At 42.7% G+C, this 23247-nt stretch overlaps 1 protein-coding gene across 3 annotated transcripts; it reads right to left on the bottom strand.

Moving 5' to 3' along the window:
* Nucleotides 1-1484: 1484 nt before the first annotated feature.
* PIGA (phosphatidylinositol glycan anchor biosynthesis class A) lies at nt 1485-22726 on the bottom strand. 3 transcript variants are annotated; one of them, XM_089775070.1, is made up of 8 exons: nt 22598-22688; nt 18631-18735; nt 18128-18279; nt 17171-17955; nt 15209-15341; nt 10886-11018; nt 9126-9332; nt 1485-6551 (listed from the first exon to the last, which is right to left on the bottom strand). In XM_089775070.1, the coding sequence occupies exons 4-8, from the start codon at nt 17883-17885 to the stop codon at nt 6279-6281; spliced, it is 1461 nt and encodes a 486-aa protein (XP_089631196.1). In that variant the 5' UTR covers nt 17886-17955; nt 18128-18279; nt 18631-18735; nt 22598-22688; the 3' UTR covers nt 1485-6278. The 3 variants fall into 3 exon arrangements, with proteins under 3 accessions (XP_089631196.1, XP_075770490.2, XP_089631197.1); XM_075914375.2 differs by lacking the exon at nt 18631-18735 and having other exon boundaries at nt 22598-22726; XM_089775071.1 differs by lacking the exons at nt 18128-18279; nt 18631-18735 and having other exon boundaries at nt 22598-22712.
* Nucleotides 22727-23247: the final 521 nt, after the last annotated feature.

The following is a 23247-nucleotide window of genomic DNA, read 5'->3' as shown; positions in this document are numbered from 1 at the left end:
TCAGTTGCGGTGCCTGTGGTCTGCTGGGGACGGTCCCCAGCAGACCACAGGCAGGGGACTGAAGCGGCAGCAGCTGCGGTTCCCCGCGCTTCTGAGACTTTGCTTTGGCAAAGCCTCAGAAGCGGGGGAACCCGCCCGCTGCTGCCGCTTCAGTTGCGGTGCCTGTGGTCTGCTGGGGACTTTGCCAAAGCAAAGTCTCAGAAGCGCGGGGAACCGCCGCTGCTGCCGCTTCAGTCCCCTGCCTGTGGTCTGCTGGGGACCGTCCCCAGCAGACCACAGGCACCAGGACTGAAGCCACAGCCGTGGGGGGGTCCCGCGCCTCTGAGGCTTTGCCAGAGCAAAGCCTCAGAGGCGCGGCACCCCGCTGCCGCTGCGGCTCTGCTCCCATATCCCTGGTCTGCTGGGGGGGGGGGGGCGCGGATAGTGTGCCTCCCTCTGCCCCCCAGCAGACCAGGCTTTTGTTTTGGACCCTGGAGCAGAGCAGCTGGGGCGCTGCCAATTGGTCCTGCAGTGCCTTCTGGGCACTACTGGAACAACCCGGCAGCACCCCAGCTGCTCTGCCCCAGGTCCTGATTCAGCCGCTGCTGGTCAGTTTCAGCAGTGGCTGAATCAGGACGCCTGGGGCAGAGCAGCTGGGGTGCTGCTGGGTTGGTCCAGTAGCACCGAGGAGCGAGGAGCGGTGCTACTGGAGCAACCCAGCAGCACCCCAGCTGCTCTCCCCCAGGCGTCCCCAAGTCAGCCGCTGCTGAAACTGACCAGCGCTGACTACAGGAAGCCCGAGGCAGAGTTGCTTTGCCCCAGGCTTCCTGGAATCAGCTGCTGATCAGTTTCAGCAGCAGCTGACTTGGGGAAGCTTGGGGTTCTTAAATTGAATCTGTATGTAAGTCAGAACTGGCGGTCAGTTTCAGCAGCTGCTGAATCTCGAAGCCAGTTCCAACTTACATACAGATTCAACTTAAGAACAAACCTACAGTCCCTATCTTGTACGTAACCCGGGGACTGCCTGTATTAATTTTCTATGTTATGAACTCTGGTTTAAACACACGTATACATACTTACATTTATGCACAAATGTCATCCCACTGACTCGTGCACAAGTGTTCACAAAATCAGGGACTTAGCCTGTAACATATTTGTAATAGGGCTCATATCTTCTCTATGTTCCGGACCTAGAACAACTTAGGAGAGGATAAAACGAATAAGTAAGCTGGCAGCTGAAACAGTCTTTCTTTAGTAGAACAAAGGCATAACATGCATACCTGGCACATCAAGTAAAAAGCATAGTTTTGAGACTAGTCAGAGCTATAGATATTCTATGCTTAGTATCTAGCATTCCCCCTTATCCCTTTGAAATTCTGCTGTAGTATTGCAGGGGTAGACAGGATTTAGTAAAGGTGGCAAGCCTGTATTTTATTGGAGTAGACAAATCTTTAAAAGTCCAGGCATGGATGAACGGTTAAACAGTAACCAAACAGTACAAGAAATATCAAAAGGAAAATAAATTTATTTATACAGAAAGCCTTGAGCACAAAAAATGGTTAAACATTACAGTTTGATATACCATTATAGAGCTATCCAGATGCTTAAAAAGCATTTGAATGACATCACACAGTATGCAGGCATTCGTACTTCACTTATTACTTGTTCTGATTTTAACAGATTATTTTACATTAGAAACAAGCTGTTATACATGTTCACAGTGTCTGCACATAGTGTCTAGGCACAAGAGGCAGGTCTCACATGCTATGGAATTCGAATCAGTTTAAGATTTCCATCATCTTTGAAATAAGGAAATAGGTCAAACTACTCTAGTTTTCAAGATGACCCACTCCATAAAGGAGGAAATGACTTCTATAATCCTTTATTCAAAAGGTTTGTTTCAGACTTTGCTTCATTTAGGACACATTTTTTCAGTTGGTTTGATTCACTGCTGGTAACACTTAATTGATATTATTGGTAAAAGTGGAAAATACTTTTCACAATTGTATCTTGATTTTTTTTAAAAGCATTATGTGTTTACTATGATACTAGCATTTATCCATGAACTCTGCATGGCTTTCTGTACTTTGTTCCTGAAATGTTCTATGCCTCTATAACTCCCACAAATATTCTATGCCTCTAGAGATCTCTCTGCCTCCTCTCCTTTCTCCATTTTTGTCCACTGCTGTCTTCTGAATCACCCACTGACTGTGAAAGGAGTGACACCACTCTGCACACTTTTATTCATCTAACTTGCATACCTGTTCAATGTTGGTACTCACTAGGGAAGGTATGGTGATCAGATAAAGAGCTTTGTAAAAAGTTTTTAAAGATGTGTTGGTTAAAGGACACTTCCTTAAAGCCCATCTTAACCATCATTCAAGTGGGAGAGAGATGGTAAGGTTGGCTGGGGGCCCTGATGGAAAAAGAATGGGGCTGGCAGAAACCCTTGGGTACATACTGAATGAACATGGGATTACTTGCACTGTACACCTTTATCTGCTAGATAGTCCTGAACATCTAACAATGAAGATGCAGCCTAATAAAAACCATATCAAGTGTCTCCTGCACTTTTTTGGGATAGCTGGACAATAATATCATTCTGCACACTTTTAGTCATCTAACTTCCACATTGCAATTTTAGGGCCCAAAACTGCAAATATTTACATAAATAATTTTACATAGAAGAGGAATCCTAGTGATTTCACTGGAACTACTCAAGGATATGTTGACAGGGTCAAGGCCATGGTGTCTGAAAACAGCAAACGGAGAGAGGGATGAAGCAAACTACGGATATTATAAATTACAGTGTTTGAGATAACTGGTTTAACTACAACTGTAAGTTGAATTTCATCTGCAACAGGCCAACACCCTTCTCTTTTACACATCATTTACCATAGTAAGTTCCATTTACATTGTCAGAATGGTGAGCAGCAGCATCTGTGCAAAAAGTTTCCATATATGTGGCTAGTATGTGGGTATGCACATAATAACTAAAGATATCAGTATTTTATCGTAAGATACCAAAGACATACATAACCTGTAAGTTACACAAGCTTGAGAGAAGGCCTTATTGTATTATTCAGGCATGCCCTGTATAATCTTTCTTGTGCCAGAGTATTATAGATAGAGTTCTCCTACTCCACATTTGAGTTGTGTGTATTTTACATGAGTCCCTATATACTATTGGCAATCAAAACAGTAAGGCTACGTCTAGACTGGCCACAAATTCCGGAAAAGGGATGCAAATCAGGTAAGTCAGCATAGGGAAAGTAGGAATAAGAGATCCTCCGGAAAAGGGCTTTATTACGGAGGATCGCGCCAGTCTAGACGCTTTTTTTCCAGCTTTTCCCCAAGCCGGAAAAAAAGCGGCGGACATGTTTATTTAAATCCGCGGGGGATATTTAAATCCCCCGTGGATTTCCCTATGCTGACTTACCTGATTTGCATCCCTTTTCCAGAATTTGTGGCCAGTCTAGACGTAGCCTAAAGTTATAAAAGAAATTGAAATCAACAACATTTCAAAAATACTTATTGCAAAATTAAGCTAAATGGTATCCATGATTTTTAAAAAGTTGTATTTACAAAAAAAATTATGCACCAGATTTTTAAAATTATGAAATTCTCCTTAATAAAGTATTACCTACAAATTCTAACTCACTTTGTCAATCCCTGTAGCACTACTATATTTAATATCTACTTTTTTAAACATTTTAAAAATGTTCAAATTTACATTATATTTACTGTATATTAAATATCTCGAGCTGAGAATTTTACTTTGTAAACAGTGTACCTCTCAAAGTCCCATCAGTGCTTCTTTAAAATACTTTTTAATTAAACACAGTTAAAAAATACACTTAAATTTTAAAAAGATGCTTATACAAAACAGACTGGTTGCATGTTTAAAATTATCTTGCAAAATTCTGTAAACATAACCTTGCATATTGCACATCTAGAATACAATTACATCAGGTGTTTCATTATGCACAGTTTAAAACGAGATAGGCAAGAAATTAATCTAGTGAATACAGCAAATAAGGTTGTGTGAGAAGTGCTTTACAGGTATATGAAATCTCTTCTCTTACTTCTTGTGTGTTTAAAGTTGTTTTCTAATTGATATAGATGTACTACTCAGATTAGGGCTAGTGAACCAGTGACTGCAAGGGGCCACGTTTCTTACAGGGAGTATACAAATCTATTGGCCAGATCTATTAAGTTTTTCTAGAAAAACATTTTTGCTGGATTAATTTAAGACTAGGTTTGGTGCAGTCTAGGTAGCATAACTACTGTTGAATATTTTCTCTTCTAAAGAAGAATTCAAATGCAAATGATGTCATAATTGAAAAACAAAAGCTGGTCATCTTTATCTAGTCTTTAGTAGATGCTTATCTATATCTCTCACACAAGCTGACGTTATCATACACTTTGGTATGGTCTACTAGACAAGTTGGCAGGCCTGTGCTATTCTTGGAAGCTTATGCCTTTGCATTATGCTGGTATCTAAAAAATAACTTCCTCCCTTTAATGAATACTTTAAACCAAAATAAAAATTTACTTTTACATAAAAGAGTAAAATAGGCAGCATTTAGCATTATCTAAAATATATTTTAAAAGTCCAGAATGGAGTTTTGACATATCAGGAAGATACTAGGGATGTAAAATCCAGGTTAATCAGTTAAGCAGTTCATTGATTAAGCAGGATCCCATGGACGACTGTTCCAGTCCAGCTACTGGCTCCTGCTCCTGGTCCCCCCCATGCAAGGATGGGAGGGTCGGCGCTCGACCCCCACAGGGCTAGAGCCGTCCTCTGCTAATGGCAGGGCATGGGCAAGTGTTGTTCTCAGATACAAATTAACCAGTTCCCAGTACACATCACCCAGTAAGAGTTAACCCGTTACCCGTTCACTTCTCTAAAAGATACTGATTACATTAAGAAAGCACATTAAACCCTTTCAAAATTAGTTCTGTGCAGCCAGAAGAGTCTGTGTTTAGGGTCACAGTTGGGAAGGACAAGGACTGATTAGCAGTACACCAAATGTTGAAAGTATACATGGTAATGTGCTTGCTTTTACAGAAAGTGATTTCACATATCACTTTTTCATTTTTGATTGATTTAGGTATCTATTCTTATTTTGCCAATTTTTTACGAGTCTCCAGGAAAGTAATACAAATATTTAGGGTGACCATCCATCCCATTTTTACCAGGAGTGCCCCCGTATTCAAGCTGTCTCCCAAGCATCCCACCATTTTTTTTTAAAAAATGGGCAAAATGTCCTATATTTGCACGCCCCCTGCTCGTCCTTGAGTGCCCCAGCTAGCACAGCCCAGCAGCCTCTATTTGTGGCTGGTGGTAAAGCACATGGTGTGTGGAGTCAGGCAGAGTGCCAAGGGAGAAACCAGGTGTAGTGTCTTCCCTCCCTGTGCACTCTAAAGAAGGGGGCGAGAGGGAAAGTCTGCCACCCTTTCAGGAACATGGGGCAGAAGCCCTGACCGCTGGCGCCCCCACTCCAGGCTGGAACTCCTCTCTCAAGCACTCCCACCACTGGCTACAGCCCCGCTCCTAGGTGGCCCTCCCCACGGGGCTGAAGCCTTTGCCACTGCAGGGCTCAAGCCTGGTTCCTGAGTAGCCCCCATCCCCAGTGACAATCAGCCCTGTTGTCAGGCACTCCCCCCAGCCCCGGTGATCAGCCCTGTTCTTGGGCGGCCGCCTCTGTGGGGCTGAAGCCCCTTTTCCATTGCTGTAAGGCTAAAGCCCTGTTCCTGAATAGCTCCAGCTACGGAGCTCAGCCCCCACCCCATCCTATGGGGCTGAAGCCCCGAGTGCTGGCAGTCGCCCCCGCCCCCACCCCCTTTGGTGACCCGTACTGGGCTTAGGGAAAATATGGTCACTCTACAAATATTAGGAGTTGGTTAAAACCATCTAAATCTAGTTAATTTTGTGTTTTGGCACCCTGAATGCTATGACAAATCCATGCTTATTCTCTGTGTAATACACTGGTAGCAGATAAACTGGAGTATTCTTGTGTCTTAAAATAGTTGTACAGTTTAGCTATACATATTACAACTTTCCTCCCAGTTTTAACTATAAATTGCAAAAGAGCCATGTCCATAAATCTGCATATGCTTAAGTCTTTTCCCAGAACTAACTGGTACAATTCTAACTTGAGGTAGCACATGTTACCAAATTTCTTTCCAACAATTTAGGAAAGTTTTTGAGTTTAAAAACAATGTCTCTTTGTGAAATTAATTCTATCAGCAAATCCGAAAACCTTTTAGACAGCACTGCCCTTTCTCTCCACTTAAAACATTTTAACAGTTTGAAATCTCTTCTTCTCACTTCCTTTTTTACTAGCAAAATACTGCCGAGTCCATGCTCCATTGGGACCTGTGGCATCTACTGCAACATCAATAATGGAGTCTGGAGTCATCCATTTCAGAAATACCAGGAAAAGGAAGCTTAATACAGCAAAAAGAGCAAAAATACAACCAGTCACTGAGCCACAGTGAGATATTAGTCTGTCAAGCCGCTTGTCCATTGATAACACCACTTCATCTGCAACTCTGTCATACACCTGCAAGGAGGGGAATGAGGAAATAGTTAACTATTGCAGAGTCATTTTTATGATGTATTATCTTTGAAAATTAGGCAAAACTGTATGTTACTTCGTATTGCACACTAGAATAATCTTGTTCTGAACTTAGATGGGAATGTCCAACAAAAATACATATACAAGATTTTCCTGTTTAAAAGAAAAGATAAATGAGAACAACAAAATGGAAAAAAATTCCATAGGAAGACAGACTTAAAAGACTGGAACATTATTGTGTGTCACTTTTATAAAAGGGATGGGCAATAATTTTTGCAGGGGAGCCACTAGGCAAATTTTGTTAAGTCATCATGGGCTGCACATTTCTACTATATTAATGGAGAGGGAGCTTGGGTGTAGGAGGGAGTTCCAGATTGGTGCAGAGTGTTGAGGTGCAGGAGAGGGTGAGGAGTGCCGGATCTGGCCAAAAGGCACTCACCACAGGCAGCTCCTGGAGCAGTGGGGCATTTAGGCAGGCTGCCTGATGTGGCTTCATGCCACTCCCAGAAACAGCCAGCTGTTGCTGGCATGTCTCCACGCATCCCTTGAGGGGAGGAGGGCATTGAGTTTCCATGAACTGCCTGTGCCCGGAAAGACACACACTGGCAGCACACTAAGACCTGCTGTCATCTTCTATCCCCATCAGGGGCTCACAGAGACATGGCAGCAGCAGCTGGCTGCTTCCCAGAACAGCATGGAATCATGACATGGGGCTATGGCAGGAAGGCAGCCTGCGTGAGCACTGCACTGTGCTGTAGGCCAGACAGAGAGGTTAGGCAGGCTAGATCGAGCCTGGAAGTCATATATTGCCCACCCTTCTTTATAATGAATGGCACAGAGGAGAGAAAGGCTAAATAGTAACGTATAATCTCTTGTAATACGAGAGTAAACAGAAAGGTAACAAATTTAAAACTGATGAAAAGGAAATACTTTCCCAACTTCATTAAACTAGATTGCAGAACTGGTCATCACACGAGATCACGAAGACAAAGAGCTTAGTGGGGTTAAAAAAAAGATCAGACACTTTGCTATTTAACAAGTTATTTTAATTGAAAATCCTAACTTTCAATGAAAATCTACCAATCCAGATGCAAACTCTATTCACTGATCCATCAATGTGATGATAAATAATGAAAAGATTATTTTTCCTGACTACAAAAGTATTGGGAATATTGAGTACTGCCAGTGTGTTTGATCAGAAATCTTATTTTTCTTTATAATAGGAAAAACCAAAAATAATTTTGACATTTAACTACCTGACTTACAGCACAAAGATTCTTTGCTCATCCTTCCAGTGTTTGTGCATGTAGTTAGTGGGTGAATAGGAATGGGATCTTCTACAGCTGTCTTAATACAAATAAATTTTCAAGAATTACTAATATAATACAAGTTGAACCTCTTTAGTCCAACATCTGTGGTCTGGCATAATTTTAGTTAGCTGAAAGTCCACTTATTATAAATGTGGTCAAGTTTCCTGTGGTCCCATAAAGTTGTTTACAGTCACTGGTCCTGGCTTTCAGTGTTCTGTGTTGTTATTTATCTCTAATTTATCCTCTAAATGTCTTTTAAGAACCCAGTGGAAGTGTTGGTAATGCCGCTAGACAATACTGACCTCCTAGGGTTCAACACATTCTCTAGTTCACCACCAGTCAGGGCCTGAGGGTGCTGAACTAGAGAGGTTCAACCTGTAATAGTACAGGCTTGAAAATACTAAGTTACTTAATGTTACTTTCTTTTTAATGGGTACTATTATTCAAAACTGCTAGTAAAGGAATGATGCTATATTACAGTATAGGGCAGCACAATACATACATACAATGCACAGATCAACAGATGTTTTCAAATAGCACAAAAGCCATGTCTTTGAAAGCTGTAGCATGATGCATCCAGTTATTTCAGAGATAAAGTGAACTTAGCTATAGAAAAAATGTATTGTTTAATGTTTGAAAATGACTCTTACTCATACCAACATTTACCTCTTTTGTTTAGAGTCCCGTTTTTAACTCTTCCCTAATATCTATACCAAACTAACCTCTATAATCACAAAGTACAGTTTGACTCTGATAAGTAGCTGTGAAAACATGGCAACTTCTTATTTGACATATCCTTAACTGGAGACATTAAGATCTTTATTGCAGACACTAACCTTTACTTCCGTTAATCTGGCAGAGCCAAAAGACACAGATTCTATTCTTTCTCATGCATCAGATTAGTTCAGAACCTTTTTCAATTGCAGGGTCAAGCAATTTCAATTACATGTGCACAAACCAACTAAAAACAACGGGGTTGCACAGATATAACTGAAATACTATTTGCATTTTAGAATCTTTATTGATGGTAATGGTGCATGACACAAATAATTCAGTCTGATTTCCTAGTTGTAGTGTGAATTTACAGTCTTGGTAATTGAAGGAAAAATATTTACTTTTTACTTGTTAAACTATGCACATTTGATATGAAAATCACTGAAATAAAACACAGAATCTTACAACACTATTTGTACTGTCATTTTTCAGGGTAAAATCATTCTAAGACAGTCAGAAGTAGAGGTCTACATACTTTTGCTGTTCTCTCTGCGACATTCCTCCATGTATAGAATGTCTTTACTTGGTTATGGATAGTTTCTGGGGTTGGTAGTGTTCCTGACCTGATCCGGGCAATAGCTTTTTCTAGACCATCACACAGAGATTTCACTGAGGGCTCGCATAAGATGATAAGATTTTCTGGTAGCACCTCAGGGATTCCACCAACTCTTGTGCTCACAACCTTTGGAGGGAACAAAACAATTAAGTAGCATGTGTAACTCACTAAAATACAAGTAGTTCTGTGGCACCTTACAGACTAACAAAAATATATAGAATCATGAGCTTTTGTGGATAAAACCCACGTAATCACTAAAATACAGCTATCCTGATAATAAGAAAACTGTTCAATAGGAATACTTTAGATTAAACCAAAGGATCCAACCTTGCAAGTGCCTTCCAGGCACAACATCAAATAACTTCAAAAAGTGTTTCATCTGCATGCCAACTGTAGGTCTGGGCCCTAGAATAGTGCTGTAGCTTAGCTGTGTGATATTCAGAATCAGTATTTGGGTATCAAAGAGCCATGCGTGCAGAAGAAAGGACGATGTACAAAAGAATTTTTCAAAGAAAGGAATTATCTTTCCTAAAGGTATCTATCACAATATTCAAACGATTATATATAATCAGGCTTGGATTCCCTTTCAATTGCCTCGTCTCTTGCCCTTAGTCCCTAAGGGAAAAGGAGGGAAAATCTCTACATAGAGTAGGCTAATTTTAGGCAGGGATTGTTTTATTTCCCACACATACTTTTGAGCTATATTTGAAAGTTTTGCAATACTAATTTCTTTAAAAAAAAGTTGAAGATTAAAAAGTAAGCAGAACATAGATTCTTGTCAAGTCTATTGTTATTAGGCAACAATAAGAAAATTAAAGCACTCACTCTAAGAAGCAAATGGAAAGGGAATGGGTAATACAACTAGTGACCGAAGAGAGCGGGGAGGCTAGCAGGAAGAATCTATCATCATTGATTGATGGAGAGGGTTCCAGTCACCATCATTCCAGTCACCATCAATTTCTCTCTCAAAAATGTCTATGCTCATGACAGTTTCTATATTTAAAATATTCCTTGGGAATGTAATCTCTGATAACACTGATTCCGCTCAGTTGTTTTTTCACCCTTACAGCACTAACACTCACAAAAATATACAAGCAGCAAGGGATTCCACCAAAAATGTTCCAGTTTGATTTGTTTTAGTTTTTCCTCTTTATGTGAAATCTCTACATAGAGTAAATACTTTCTCAACTGACTGAGAAAATGACTGTCAGTTCTTGAGTCAGCCAAAGAACAATGGCTTAGTCAAGGCTACACGAATTACCAAAGGTCAGTCACGGTCACCAAATATTTTTCGTCAATTACCTATTGCTGATGGAAGATAGAGGCAAAGGTCTAACAGATATAGTCATCCATGGTCAGAGAATTAAATAGCCAAAAACTCTTTCAAAAGCACATACAGAACAGCATTTTGAAGAGGCAGTTTGGTCACTTCAGAGAACTGTGTTCTAGGAGACCTGTACACTATTCCCTACTCTTCATGAATTTCCTCTGGGAGCTAAGCAAATCAGTTAATCGCTCTGTCTCAGTTTCCAGAGCATGTGGAAATGTGAATTAATATCTGCCAATCTTGGTAGACCATTTATAGATCCTCCTATGAAATGCTCTGTTATGAGCATGTATTATGAAGCACTGTAAAAATATGTATGCATTCATTCTATATACAACAAAGATTCTTTTACCTGTAAACCACAACTGGCTGCTTCCACAATTGCCATACAGAAGGCTTCAGTGAGAGAAGTATTGAGAAAAATGTGTCCCTGGACCAAAACATTTCTAACATCTTGGTGTTCCAAAGCCCCTAGAAGACGCACTCTGCCCACAGTTAAAGAAAAAGATAAATACAGGTTTCACATACTGTAATAATGCTACAAAACATTACCCAAATATTTTGGAACATTTTATAGCATACACAATACTGTATTAAAGCACAGTTGACACTGTCTTATTCCAATTTCTTTAAACCTTGATTTAAAAAAAAAATAAGCCTCCATATTTAGCTTTTAAAGAAAAAAACCAAACAGTATGAAAAACTGAGTTTTATGGTAATTGCCTTTAAAACATTTTTACTGTGTTTTCTAGGTTAAGAAGGGAAGATGTGTTATATGGTTAAAATGCCACATTTATCACTTGCCCGAGTTCAAATAAGTGCAGCAAACAGGGGAGCTTGCAGGGAGATTGAAAGATTCTGTTTCTAGGTATGGTTCTATGTTCAGTTGTTATGGTGAGCAATGGGAAAGTAGCTATGACCTAAAACAGATATGCCATATTTTCTTTTCTGCCTGAAGCAAGAGAGACTTTGTTTGAGGTGCAAGTTGGTGGCTGTGCTGGAAGAAAAGATTCACGATTTGGAAGCACAGGTATTGACACTATATATCTGAGAGGCTGAGTACCTGGATAACCAGACTCTGAAAGCATCATCACCCCAAGTTCAAGAAGAATTTTGTGACCAAGTAACCAGAAAGAAGAGAAAGTACCCTGGGATCTGGTCTACACTAGACCAGACAGGTTGGCTTAAGGCAGGGGTGGCCAACTCGTTCCGGATGAAGAACCAAGATCCAGCTGGATGCAGCGTGAAGAGCCGGGGCAAAAAAAATGGTAGAGAAAAGAAGACTGGCCCTTTAAGAAGGCTTTTTGGTCTCAGCAGGCATCCACAGATGCTACCAGGAGCCATTTTGGATCCAACAGCTTTCTGGCTTCAGCAGGCTCCCGTCTGCGGCCTCCATTTTGGAGCCGCAATTTTGGATCCGGATGGCTCCCCTGCCCCGGTGAGCACATGGGAGCCAGGAGGCAGGGGCAGCTTTGCAAGCCTCGGGGGCAGCTTTGCGAGCCACACTGATGAGGGGGGAGGGAGGAGGAGAGCCACATGTGGCTCGCAAGCCGCGGGTTGGCCATGCCTGACTTAAGGTATGCCATCAGCTACACAAAATACATAACTGGATTTGGCTTACCTTAAGCCAAGCTGCCACAGCGTCTACACTGCAGGAGGCTAATGGGAGCAAATGCTCCCGTTGACTTCCCTTATTCCTCACAGTATGAGGAGCTACACCTTCAGCATTCAATTTGGGGGTCTACACTAGACCTGCTAAATCAAACATTAGAAGGTTGACCTCCAGAAGGTCAATCTTCTGTGAGCATAGACATGCCCAGTATTGGCATTTTGTAATCTCAAGAGGACAAAGTGGCATTCTACACAGCTAGAGGGTAAAGAAGATGAACACTGTGTGACCACTCAGGCAAGGACCACATGGAAATCCATACAGCTAGAAAAATCCAATCATTACCCGATTCTTAGCATGGACTTTTTTAAAAAAACAAAGTATCTAAAGATTCAAAAACAACAAATAGACTAGTAGCACCTTAAACACTAACAAAATATGCAGATGGTATCATGAGATTTCGTGGGCTCAGCCCACTTCTTCAGATGACACGAGTATTAACATTTCTTCAGATGACAGAAAGCTAATGATACCATTACATGCTACTTGTCTATTTGTTGTTTTTTAAGTTTTTCCTGTTACAGACTAACTTGGCTACCCCTCTGAAACTTCTAAAGTTTTAGACAGTCAAAAAGAATGGTCAGCTGTAGAGGGTATACCTGAAAACGGCTGTTCATCCCAACCCTTAAGAAAATGTCATATGCTCACAAAGATCTCCAAACATCTTGTCTGTGATTCTATGCTACAGAATGGGAACAACATTCTGCAGGGACAGGCAGACAACAGGATGACAGGCAGTCTTCCGAAAGCCAAGACAGCAGATGTGAATGCAAGATTAGATGAGCAAGACTCCATTAGTGATGGTGCATATCTTCACTAATGACACTGCTGCATGTGATAACTTGGATTATAAATGACTTCAGAAAACTTGGAAAGGTGTTGAAGGAGAGGAAGGAAGTCTCCTGAGTAAAGGAAAACAACAAACAGAAGATTTTGAAAGTGAACCACTGGCTATTTAAGTGGCATTAGGTAAAGGGTTTTGTGGAAAACTGGACCACCTTCTCTGCGGAGAGGGGGCCATACATTTTGGATGACTTCCATTTTCTAGGGGACACGATGGCTACACTAGTCATGAAGGTGTTAAATTAATAATAAAAAGGTGGTGGTGGTGGGAGAGAACAAATACCAGCTCATTTGGCACAAGATTAAGGTATCAAAATAAAATTAATCATGGTATATGCAGAGAAAAAATATACACAAATGATAGGAACTTAGATAATAAGCAAGATAAATTGGAAGTAATCCTTTATGAACATAAATTTGACCTAGCTGATATTACTGATATCTGGTGTGAAGATCTGCGTGCTTGAAATGTTAAAATCCCTGATTATAAAGTATACAGGAAAGATCACAATGGCCAGAGGATGAAGCATGGATTAATTTAGGGGAAGTTCAAGACCCCTGTTACTCAGAAGGTTGTTACATAACTGACAAGAGACCCTTCAAGTCATTATTTATTTAAAAAAAAATCTTTCAGCCTTTGAAATTTGTGTCACACATTAAATGCAAGAGAGGAAATATTCTGAAAATATTTTTCTGAAAATCACATGAAAGAAATCAGAATGGCTTCTTCTGGTTAATTAACAACCAGATATTTGAAGTCTGTAATAGATAACCCAGCTATCACATTTCTAGTAAGAGTATTTAGGAAAGCATGTCCTGCATGTGTACACTATAAAAAAAGAAACAAAATACCTATTGTTTTTTCATATATGTTGGCCAAACAGTAACTTTTCAGCATAACATGTAATCAAATTCAGGGAATGTTCTAGCCATTAACAGGAAGAACCCTGGGGGGGGGGGGGGGGGAGGAATAGAAAAAATAGAAAAAACGGAATGGAAACATGCTGACACCCTAATTTTTTTCTCCCTCAGAGAGAAATGAAATAAAGTCAGAAAGGGAGGGCACACACAGAACCCCTGGTATGGGAATGGTAGACCTGAGTAGGAGAGCTCTGTGCCCCAGCCACGAGGGAAGGTGTGCCAGGTTATAAGGAGTCCTCTGCTAGGAGGGAGGGCATGCAGAATGGGTTTGAAGAGAATATTTTGAAAGAGGGGAATGGAATGGTGGCACACAGGGAACATGATGTGTTCATATACACTGACTTGTTTTAAACCACTAAATTTTTGAGACAGTACAAAAATCCCTTAAGTTTTTTTTACTGCTTGATGGTATATGAATAAATAATGAACTAGAAACCCATATTATTGTCTAACAGAAAAGCAAGCTCTCTTGCCCTATCCTCCAAAAAGGAGGAGCCGACTCACACCAATATATTCTATGGAAACAGATCCTACTTCAATTTATTACTCGTTTTAATACGATAGCGCCTACGAGCACCAATTAAGAATTCACTGACTAGATGAGCCAGGAAGGTGTTTCTCCCCCTTAGCATTTCTTCTTCCTTACACTAATAACAAAAAGGTAACTCATTTAGCACAAGATCAACGTGCCAAAAATAAAATTAAGGTATATGCAAACAAAAAATAATATACATGAATGATAGGAATTTAGGTAATAAACAAGATGAATTGGAAATAATCATTTGTGAGCATAAATTTGACCCAGCTGTGAGTGAATAGTTCCTAACAAATAGTCTCCATTTGTTGCTATTTTATTTTGCTTCCCCCATCTGCGTACCCATCAGATGGGGGAAGCAAAATAAAATAGCACAGGTCATCTTGATAAGCAGCAGTCATAGCAAATCAGCTGCTTAACCATGAACCTCTTATTTCACTGTATGATATTTCTTGTGAGGGAGAGGACTCTACCACCCCAATCATGCAACTGGATCTCCATGGATAGATCTTTATGCCTGTGCAGAGATCATGGGGCATAACACAGGTCTACTTGAACAAATCAACTTGCAGAATCAGGGTGCAAGTTTGCAAGAATGTGCTTATTCCCTTGTTTTATCTGTGTCCCAACTCACTTCTCTCCTCACCCTCATTTTTGCACCATATTCTTTTTTATAATTACATGGCAATCACAAACACAGAACAAACCTGTCATGTAGTTGGAATCTCTCTCGTACCTCTTCCAAAACAATTCGCTTTTGTCCTTCTCCTCCAACTAAGAAATGTATATTTGAATATTTCTGGCAAAGTTCAGGAATTATACCACTGAGCAAATCTATACCTAAAAATACAAAATATAGAAAAATTATTATTGTACTTAGTGTGTAGAGCTTATCTTTCTGACACCGTCTATTCTTATAACACCATTCACACATGTCAAAACCTGAGGGCTCTGACAGATGGTTGCATTAGTGGATATTAAAATATTAAAACCAATGAACTAGCAGAATAGAGTACCAGAATGCAAGGGTATAAGAAATGTTTAAATTACATATCCTTTTTGCTTAGCACCTTAAAAAAGACACTCCTTGTCAAAAGAAATCTAAAGCAAATGTAGGTTCTCAAACTAACATTATTTTAAGGATATAACCAGTTTCATCTTTATACAAAGTTACTACAGAAGACACCAAAATCTTAACTGCCACAATTGAGATATGCATATAGTTAGCTAGAAAGCAAAAAGCAAAGATTCAACCCTGCAACTCTAGTCACATGAGTAGATCCAATGAAGCCAATGGATGATAGTCTCACTAAGGATGTTCAATTTAGATCAATCAACTATTCAATTAGGGCACCTCCACCTTTGAAATATAACAAGAGTCCTGCCAGTTTACTCTTCTGGGGTTAGTGGATTTTGTGGACACCGTTAGGTTCTGGATGGGGAAAAAAAATGAGGGGTTCAGTGTGCAGGACAGGGTTGTCAGCAAATGAGATGGGGATGGGGGTGCAGGATCTGGGCAGGAGGTGAGGTGCAGGAGGGAGGGAGGGTGCGAGGTCTGGGCAGGAGGTGGGGGTCAGGGTGCGAGGCCTGGATGGGAGGTAGGGTGCAGGAACAGGCTGGGGGTAGGGTGTCTGGCCTGATAGACGAAGGCAAGAGCAAGGGAAAATGTAGTGTTTGTGTGGCCAGAAAGGAGGGTGCAGGAGCAGGCTGGGGGAAGGGTGTCTGGCCAGGGGGGAGGGTACAGGAGCCAGGGAGAATGTAGGAGTAAGCTGGGGGTATGGTGTTCAGCCAGGGGGAAGTGGAGGCGAGATGCAGGAGTAAGCTGGGAGTCTGAGGTCTCAGCGGGGGGGGGTGAAGGGGATGGGGATGCACGGTCTGCATATGAGGGCTGGGGGCACTTACTTGCCTTCATGCCCTTCATCATTTCCAAGTACCATTCCCAGGCATGGCCCCTTGCTGCTCCCATTGGCTGCATTCCAGCCAATGGGAGCAGGGGGGAAAGCTTCCAGGCAGCGCATCTATGCGCTGCTGTTTCCCAGCTGGGGGAGGAAGTGGCAGCACACAGAGCTGCTTACGATTCCACTTCTTCCCCACAAACTGGATCCGGCAAGGAGGTGCAGAGTTTTCTCCAACCCCCCCCCAAAAAGAAACTGGCACTGATGCTCCAACTTCACAGGGGGCGGGCGAAGCTAGAGCACCAGCACAGGCTCCCTGCTGCAGAGAGAGAAGGAGAAAGGAAGGGTGGAGGAGGGGCTGAACTCAAGCCGCGGACCACCTGGAAGGTAGCCACAGACCACTGCAGTTTGAGAACCATTGGTGTAGATCCTTAGGACCTGGCACACTACAGCGGTCATGCTCAAGGGACTGGCAACAAGACCTTTGACTCCACGACAACTGCTAGTGACTCACAGGGTTGGCTATTCAAGGACAGCTTCTGTTCCAGTGAGGTTAACAGGAGTTAAACCCCTTAGGATCAGGCCCTTAGACATAACACATGCAAGTGGACAGAGGGAAAAGAGTGAAACAACTGTTTCAGATTCAGTGTGTTTTCAATTGGGCACAGATATGGCATCTGTATTCAATTACTTAAACAATGAACATTTCTTACCACCCATTTGAAAAATGAGAAAAAATATTTGAAAAGTAACTTACAGTTTGAACCTCATTACCTTTTCTGTAAACAAGCCTGCTGACAACAACAACAGTTATTGTATTATCATCCCTCCTACTTGGGTCTGGAGTGAAGTCAGTGGGATCAACAGCATTGGGGATAACAGACACTATCTCAGGATTCAGTGCTGCTCTTAGTACAGTGTTTTCCTTGCTAGTGTAGGAGACACAAATGATGTGGTTTGTATCACATAGTGACACAGTTAGAAGTTTGTTTGTAAGCACCGAACTGACATCAGCAAATCCAAAAAGAGAATGGTCTGTAAAAACTGTCTGTAGTCCCATTGTCTTGGCATGGAAGAGTGCATCATGTGCCATGGAAGAAAACGAACTATGGGAATGGACTATGGTGACTCTCTCCCGCACAAATATGTACCTGAGCAGAGGCAGACTGTGAAAGAGTGTTGTTGCTGTCGACTGATTGTACATGACCTTCAAAGGTAAATAATAAACTTTCAGACCATTGGTGAGATAACGAATGCCTTTTCGGTTTCCATAAGCATGGGTGACAATTATAACTTTGTGTCCTCTTTCAATCAGGCACTGTGATAGTTGGTAGATGTGACTTTCCACTCCTCCCATATTTGGATAAAAAAAATCAGATACCATACATATACTATGTGTTCGAATTTCAGGTGCTTGGGATTTTACACAGTTCATGGAGGAAGCTGGAGGGAGAGTGCCTCCGTGGCCTCCTATTCTTCTGCAAGCCATAGTTAGAAAAAGTTCAGAAATCAATCCTTTTGGTAGCCATTCAGTCTGTAGATTTGGGCCTGCTCATTACCTAAAACAGTGAAAAAAAATTATTGCCAAGTATGCAAAGAAGCAGGGCTTAAGACCTTCATGCTATAGCAATATTATCATTTTAGGTTCCACGTGACTGGTACTGACTTCTGGGGAGCTCTAAGCCATCCACCTATAATAGAACCCACCCTCTTTCCCCAACCACATCCTACCTTTGGCAACTATCTCCCTCATTAATTTGTGAGGTTGCGTGGCCTCTTGTGACTTAGTCTCTTCATTCTATGGAGCACGAAGCAAAGAAATAGAGGTGTTCTTTGGTTCTGAGTGGCAGGAAGATAGAACCCCAGTCCTCTTCTGCAGTTTTCTATGATCAAATAGGACAGTGGTTATGGAACTGGAGATAATACCAGGCCATCTGATGGACCTATTATATAGTTATTGTAAAATACCATACATTTGTTTTCACAATTCAGGGATAATTACTATATTGACCATAAAAATTCTGTCAGTTTTCTGAGCGTCTGACTCACACATTCATATCATTGTCTCTAGCCGTTTAAAGGAGTCCAAGCTTATGTTACTCATTAACTTCACAGGGACTCCACACAAGTGTCCACCTTGTATAGTCAGAGGTTCTGTCCTTGCATAATAATTTTTTTAAAAAAAATCTGACATTTTATAAACGTGTAGTAAAATAAAGTGAGGTAACTCCTACCTAAAATAGATTTTAAGGCCACATGAAATCACTTAATCATCTAGTCCAGTGGTTCTCAACCTGTTGTCCACAGACTACATCTAAGATTTCCAAAGACATCTGCACCTACAATTGAAATTTTTTAAGAATCCACAAATGAAACAAGGTTGAAAACTGCTGATCTACTTTGGACTACTGTAACTCACAGGCAAATTTCCCTGTAGGCTATGTGGCTACACAGCTGTATTCTGAGCCACGTTCAGAGCTCCCACACAGGCGGGAGCTCAGCTGACCAGCTGGTGGAGGGGCATCTTGCTAAGCAGCAGCTTCAAACAGAGCTGCTGTGTGATTGAAATGACGGAGCTCCCAGAGCAGGTAAGGAGGGGAGATACGGAGGAAATAAGTTGGGGGGGAGGAGTGAGTGAGTGAGTGAGTAATTGGCTGGGGGAGAATCAGAGGGGAGAGGAGTTTGGAGAGTCCCATTTGCATAAGAAGAGAGAGGCAGAAACTCAGCACTTGTCTCAAGCCTCCTGAGCTGGGAAGAGGGAGGTAAGGGGCTGAGTGCATGGGATAGGTGGGGGAGAAAGAGGAGTGGGGGAGTGCTGGCACTGAAGTGAGGTTGGGGAAGGGGATTGTGCTGTGTGTCCTGTAGGCTGTTTGTGCCTAAAAGTTTGAGAAGCAGGATTTTATTCCAGCCCCTGCCTGGGCTGGGAGGAACAGTCTGCAGAAGGGTAGGTGGGGGGAAATAAGGTGGGTGGATGTTGGCATCTGTGTAGAGAGGAGGAGGCAGGGTGCAGTTTGTTTGGGGTACCCTGACTCATTTACTGAAGTCCTCTCTGGCTGGATGGATTGGATGGGGTGGAGAGAGGAAGAAAGCAGGCTGTAAGGGGGGTGTGGGTATGTGAGGACATTTGCATGACGACACTTCAAACAAAGTTTACAAACTAAAACTGGCATATGATAAGAAAGAAAAAGATTATTTTAACAGAATTTTTTGGAGTTTTGCAGATATCTAAAACTCTGATCTTTATTATTTTTTAAATCTTGTCTTACTAATTAATAAAAGGTATATTGTGCTGCATTAAGGCCAGATCTTTGCTATGTGGTAGGGTTCTGGCTCTTATGCGTAAGAAGTAGCAAGTAGTAGGTGAGATGCTAGTTGTTTTGTAGGATGAAACCTTATTTGCAAGCTATTTGAAACATGCATCTGTCTACAAACCCTGAAGCCATGTGTTAATTTGTTCTGGGGCTTCTACTCCTTGAGCTGTTGACACATACAAGGTGAAAGTTTCAAAACAGGAGAACTTATTTGTGTTTACAGGTCTCCTACTTGTTCTTGCATAATATGGATCCTAAACATTCCCCAGAGAAACTGTATAAGCCTTAGTGAATGCCTTTTATTCTCCTTTAAAGTGTCAGTAAATATTGTACTAGTCATACTCTCCTTGCAAATATTATTTCTAGTCAATTCATAGATTTGTTTGGCATCTTAAAGCTGAGCTACGTGTGGATAATACGCATTTTGGTGTGGTTACTAGCTTGAGTTGTTAGAAAGGATGATGATACATATACTCCAAGGGTAGTGTTCTTTTTTGTTTTCATATTAAATAATGTAAGCGTTGCTCCTTTTTAGCTATCACTTGTTTTAATATATTTTCTTCCGCATAGAAAATGTTAGAGGGAACACTGTGCATAGGCCACAAAACTTAACACAGGTACACCTTCATCATGCCCCATAAGTTATTTTTATGAAAGAACATCCTCTAGTCAAAGGGTCCAGATCTCATTTAACAATTGCTGCACTTTCAGTACATGCATGCAGTGTTGTTGAAGCCATGCGAGTATTCGGATATCAGAAGGACAAGGTAGATAAGGTAATATCTTTTACTGGACCAACTCCTGTTGGTAAGACAAGCTTTTGAGCTATACCATAATACCAATGATATACCTGAACACATTGATTATCTTCTCATGCTCTGGACAGAAGTCAAACTTGCTCAAACTGCTACCACAACTTCAACACCCACCACCAATCCATTACACTCTCTCTGGAAATCTCTCACACCAGCACTAACGACCTAGACATCATGATCAGCTTCAACAGTAGAAACCGACAGACAGCTGCGTATAAGAAACCTACAAATCACCACATTTACCTTCACAGATCCTTTAACCACCCCAAGCATAGCCAGAAATCTTATCTACAGCCGGTCACTTGGTTACCACAGAATATGCTTTGAGGAGAAAGTCCAAGATACATACTTTTATACAGTCAAAAATTCCTTCACCAAACACAGACATTTCATCAGGGAAGTAGATCATAACAGTGAATGGGTTGCCTACATGCCCCCAATTTCTGCTTTAATACAGAAAGAAGCCCCTTAAAAACTTCACACCCCTAGTTATGTACCACACAGTGAAACCCATATGGAGATATCAAACAGTTACAACCCATACTCAATGGGTATCCCACCCTGAAAGAAATCTTTTCTGAAACTCCTCTTTTGGCATTCAAACTCCCACAACACTTTCCATAAATCTCTCTGAACTCATCAGAAGACAGCTCCCTATAGATCAGACACACCAAATCAAAACAGCACCAGACCCTGCTAGGGTTGTTAATGGGTAACCAGTTACTGATGATGCTTACAGGGTAATGGGCAACCGGTATCTGGAGAGCAGCCCTCCCAACCACAATGACTCCAGAAGCCGCAGTGGCTCTGCCAGCCCCACACAGGACTACTGCTGCTTCTGGCCTCGTGCAGGCTGGGAGCTAGTAGCCCCACACAAGGCTGGAAGCAGTCCACCCCCATTTAATCTGTTAATTGGTTAAGCTTAACATTTAACCGGTTAACTAATTAAACAGGATTTTACATCCCTAGACCCCACTAGAGATGTCAATGTGTAGTCGACTATGATTAACTGATAAATCTCATCTTATTGGTTAATTTTGTCAACTACTATCATTACCTCCACCCCTGCTGCATCAGAGGCAACAGGAGGTGTGGGGGGAAGAGGAGAACCAGCTGCTCTGTGCTGATGCCTCTATCAAAGGCAGCAGCTGCGGGGTTGGGCAAGGGGAAAGGAGGCTGCTTTGCATCTTCTGGTGCAGTCTCTCTGTTCTGGGGGGGGGGGGGGGGGGGGGGGACTGAGCTCCACAAGGATAGGGGCTACTACCACTCTACACTGCTCCCTGGGAGTGGAACCAGGAGCACAATGGCTGCCAGTGAACACTTTTCACAAAGTGATCACTCTATATCTGACTTACCAGTCCTTGAGCTCAAAAGAAACCTACACAACACCTTCAAAAGATGAGCCTAGACATTTAAATTAATAATTTTACTAGGCACCAAAGAACATTGACCAAATGGGAAACACTGCATGTACGGCTTATTACAACAACCTGATACCCAATAATGCCTCTTTTGTGTCCTAAAGCTACAGGATACTGAGATGCCACTTCTTTGGATGCAGTCCCTTAAAATATAAATTAACTATTTATGCTCAACAATGTATTGACCCTGGTATTTAGCCGTGACCCTCTGAGTGCCTTTCCCAGACCTGAAAAAGAGCCGTGTGCAGCTGGAAAGACTGACTCTGGCACCAACAGAAAATGATCCAACAAAAAAACGTGCCACTTTCACCTGCTCCTACCGCCCTGCCCAGGGCTCGCACGGGACGGCAAGGCCCAGTTTATTTGCCTCTTTGGAACCCACGAATCACTAACAGTAACGGGCCCGAGCCCCTGGCAACCGAGAGGCTCCCGCTGCCGACACGCGGGGCAGAGCGGCCAGGGGCAGCAGGGCACCGGGGAGCGGCCCGTGACCCGCAGGCTGCGCGCGCTGCAGGGTTTGTTGGGGGCTCTTGCAGGACAGGCGCGGGAGCAGGGCCCGGCTGTCGGGGGGGGGGGAGGGGCAGGGGATGTCAGTGGGTGACGCGGGCAGTCCCGGCCCGAAGGGGGGGGGGGCGATTAGGGTCACTCACGTACCTGCCACGCGCGGCCGCCGGCTGGGCCCACCCATTTCCCGGCAGGAGAGAACTTCCCGGTTCTGCCCGTCACCTAGACAACCGCCCCGCCCCCTCGCCGCATCCCCGACGCTCCGCCTCCACGCACGGCCGCGCAGCCAACCAACGGAAGGGGCAGCGTCAAGTCACGTGGGGCAGAGCAACCAATCAGAAGCAGCAGTTTGGTTGAACGTCAGGACCCTGCTGGGGCGGGGGGGGGGAGCCCACCTAGCCCCTTTAACCCTTTCCTTCCCCTAGTTCTGTCTGAGGGCCGCTTACACCCCTAGTGCGAACACAGGCTACCAAGCGCCGGGCCCGCCGTGCGTGTGCGGCTGCGCAGCCTTCCACAGTCCCACGTGGTACAGCAGCGGAGTCCCACCTATGGAACTCTCTCTGCTGGCCTGTGCTCGTGGGCGTGCAGGCGGGAGCAGGGCGGGCCAGGGCTGGCCCTACATGAAGTGAACTGAGGCCTTAGGTGCCAGAATATGGGGGAGAGGGGCCACTAGGACCCAGAGTGTAGAAAATTGTGTCTGCTGCTGGTGCATGTGGATGCTCTCCGCTCTAGATGCGGAGCTGGTGGAGTGCTGTGCTGGAGCAGGGAGGGCACCAGAGACCTTTCAAAGTTTTGGCCCA

This window comes from Pelodiscus sinensis, chromosome 1 (genome assembly GCF_052426305.1).
Source record: "Pelodiscus sinensis isolate ZL-2025 chromosome 1, ASM5242630v1, whole genome shotgun sequence".
Classification (NCBI taxonomy): Eukaryota; Metazoa; Chordata; order Testudines; family Trionychidae; genus Pelodiscus; species Pelodiscus sinensis.
Note: the sequence above shows the minus strand (reverse complement) of the source record. Positions and strands in the feature narration are given on the sequence as shown.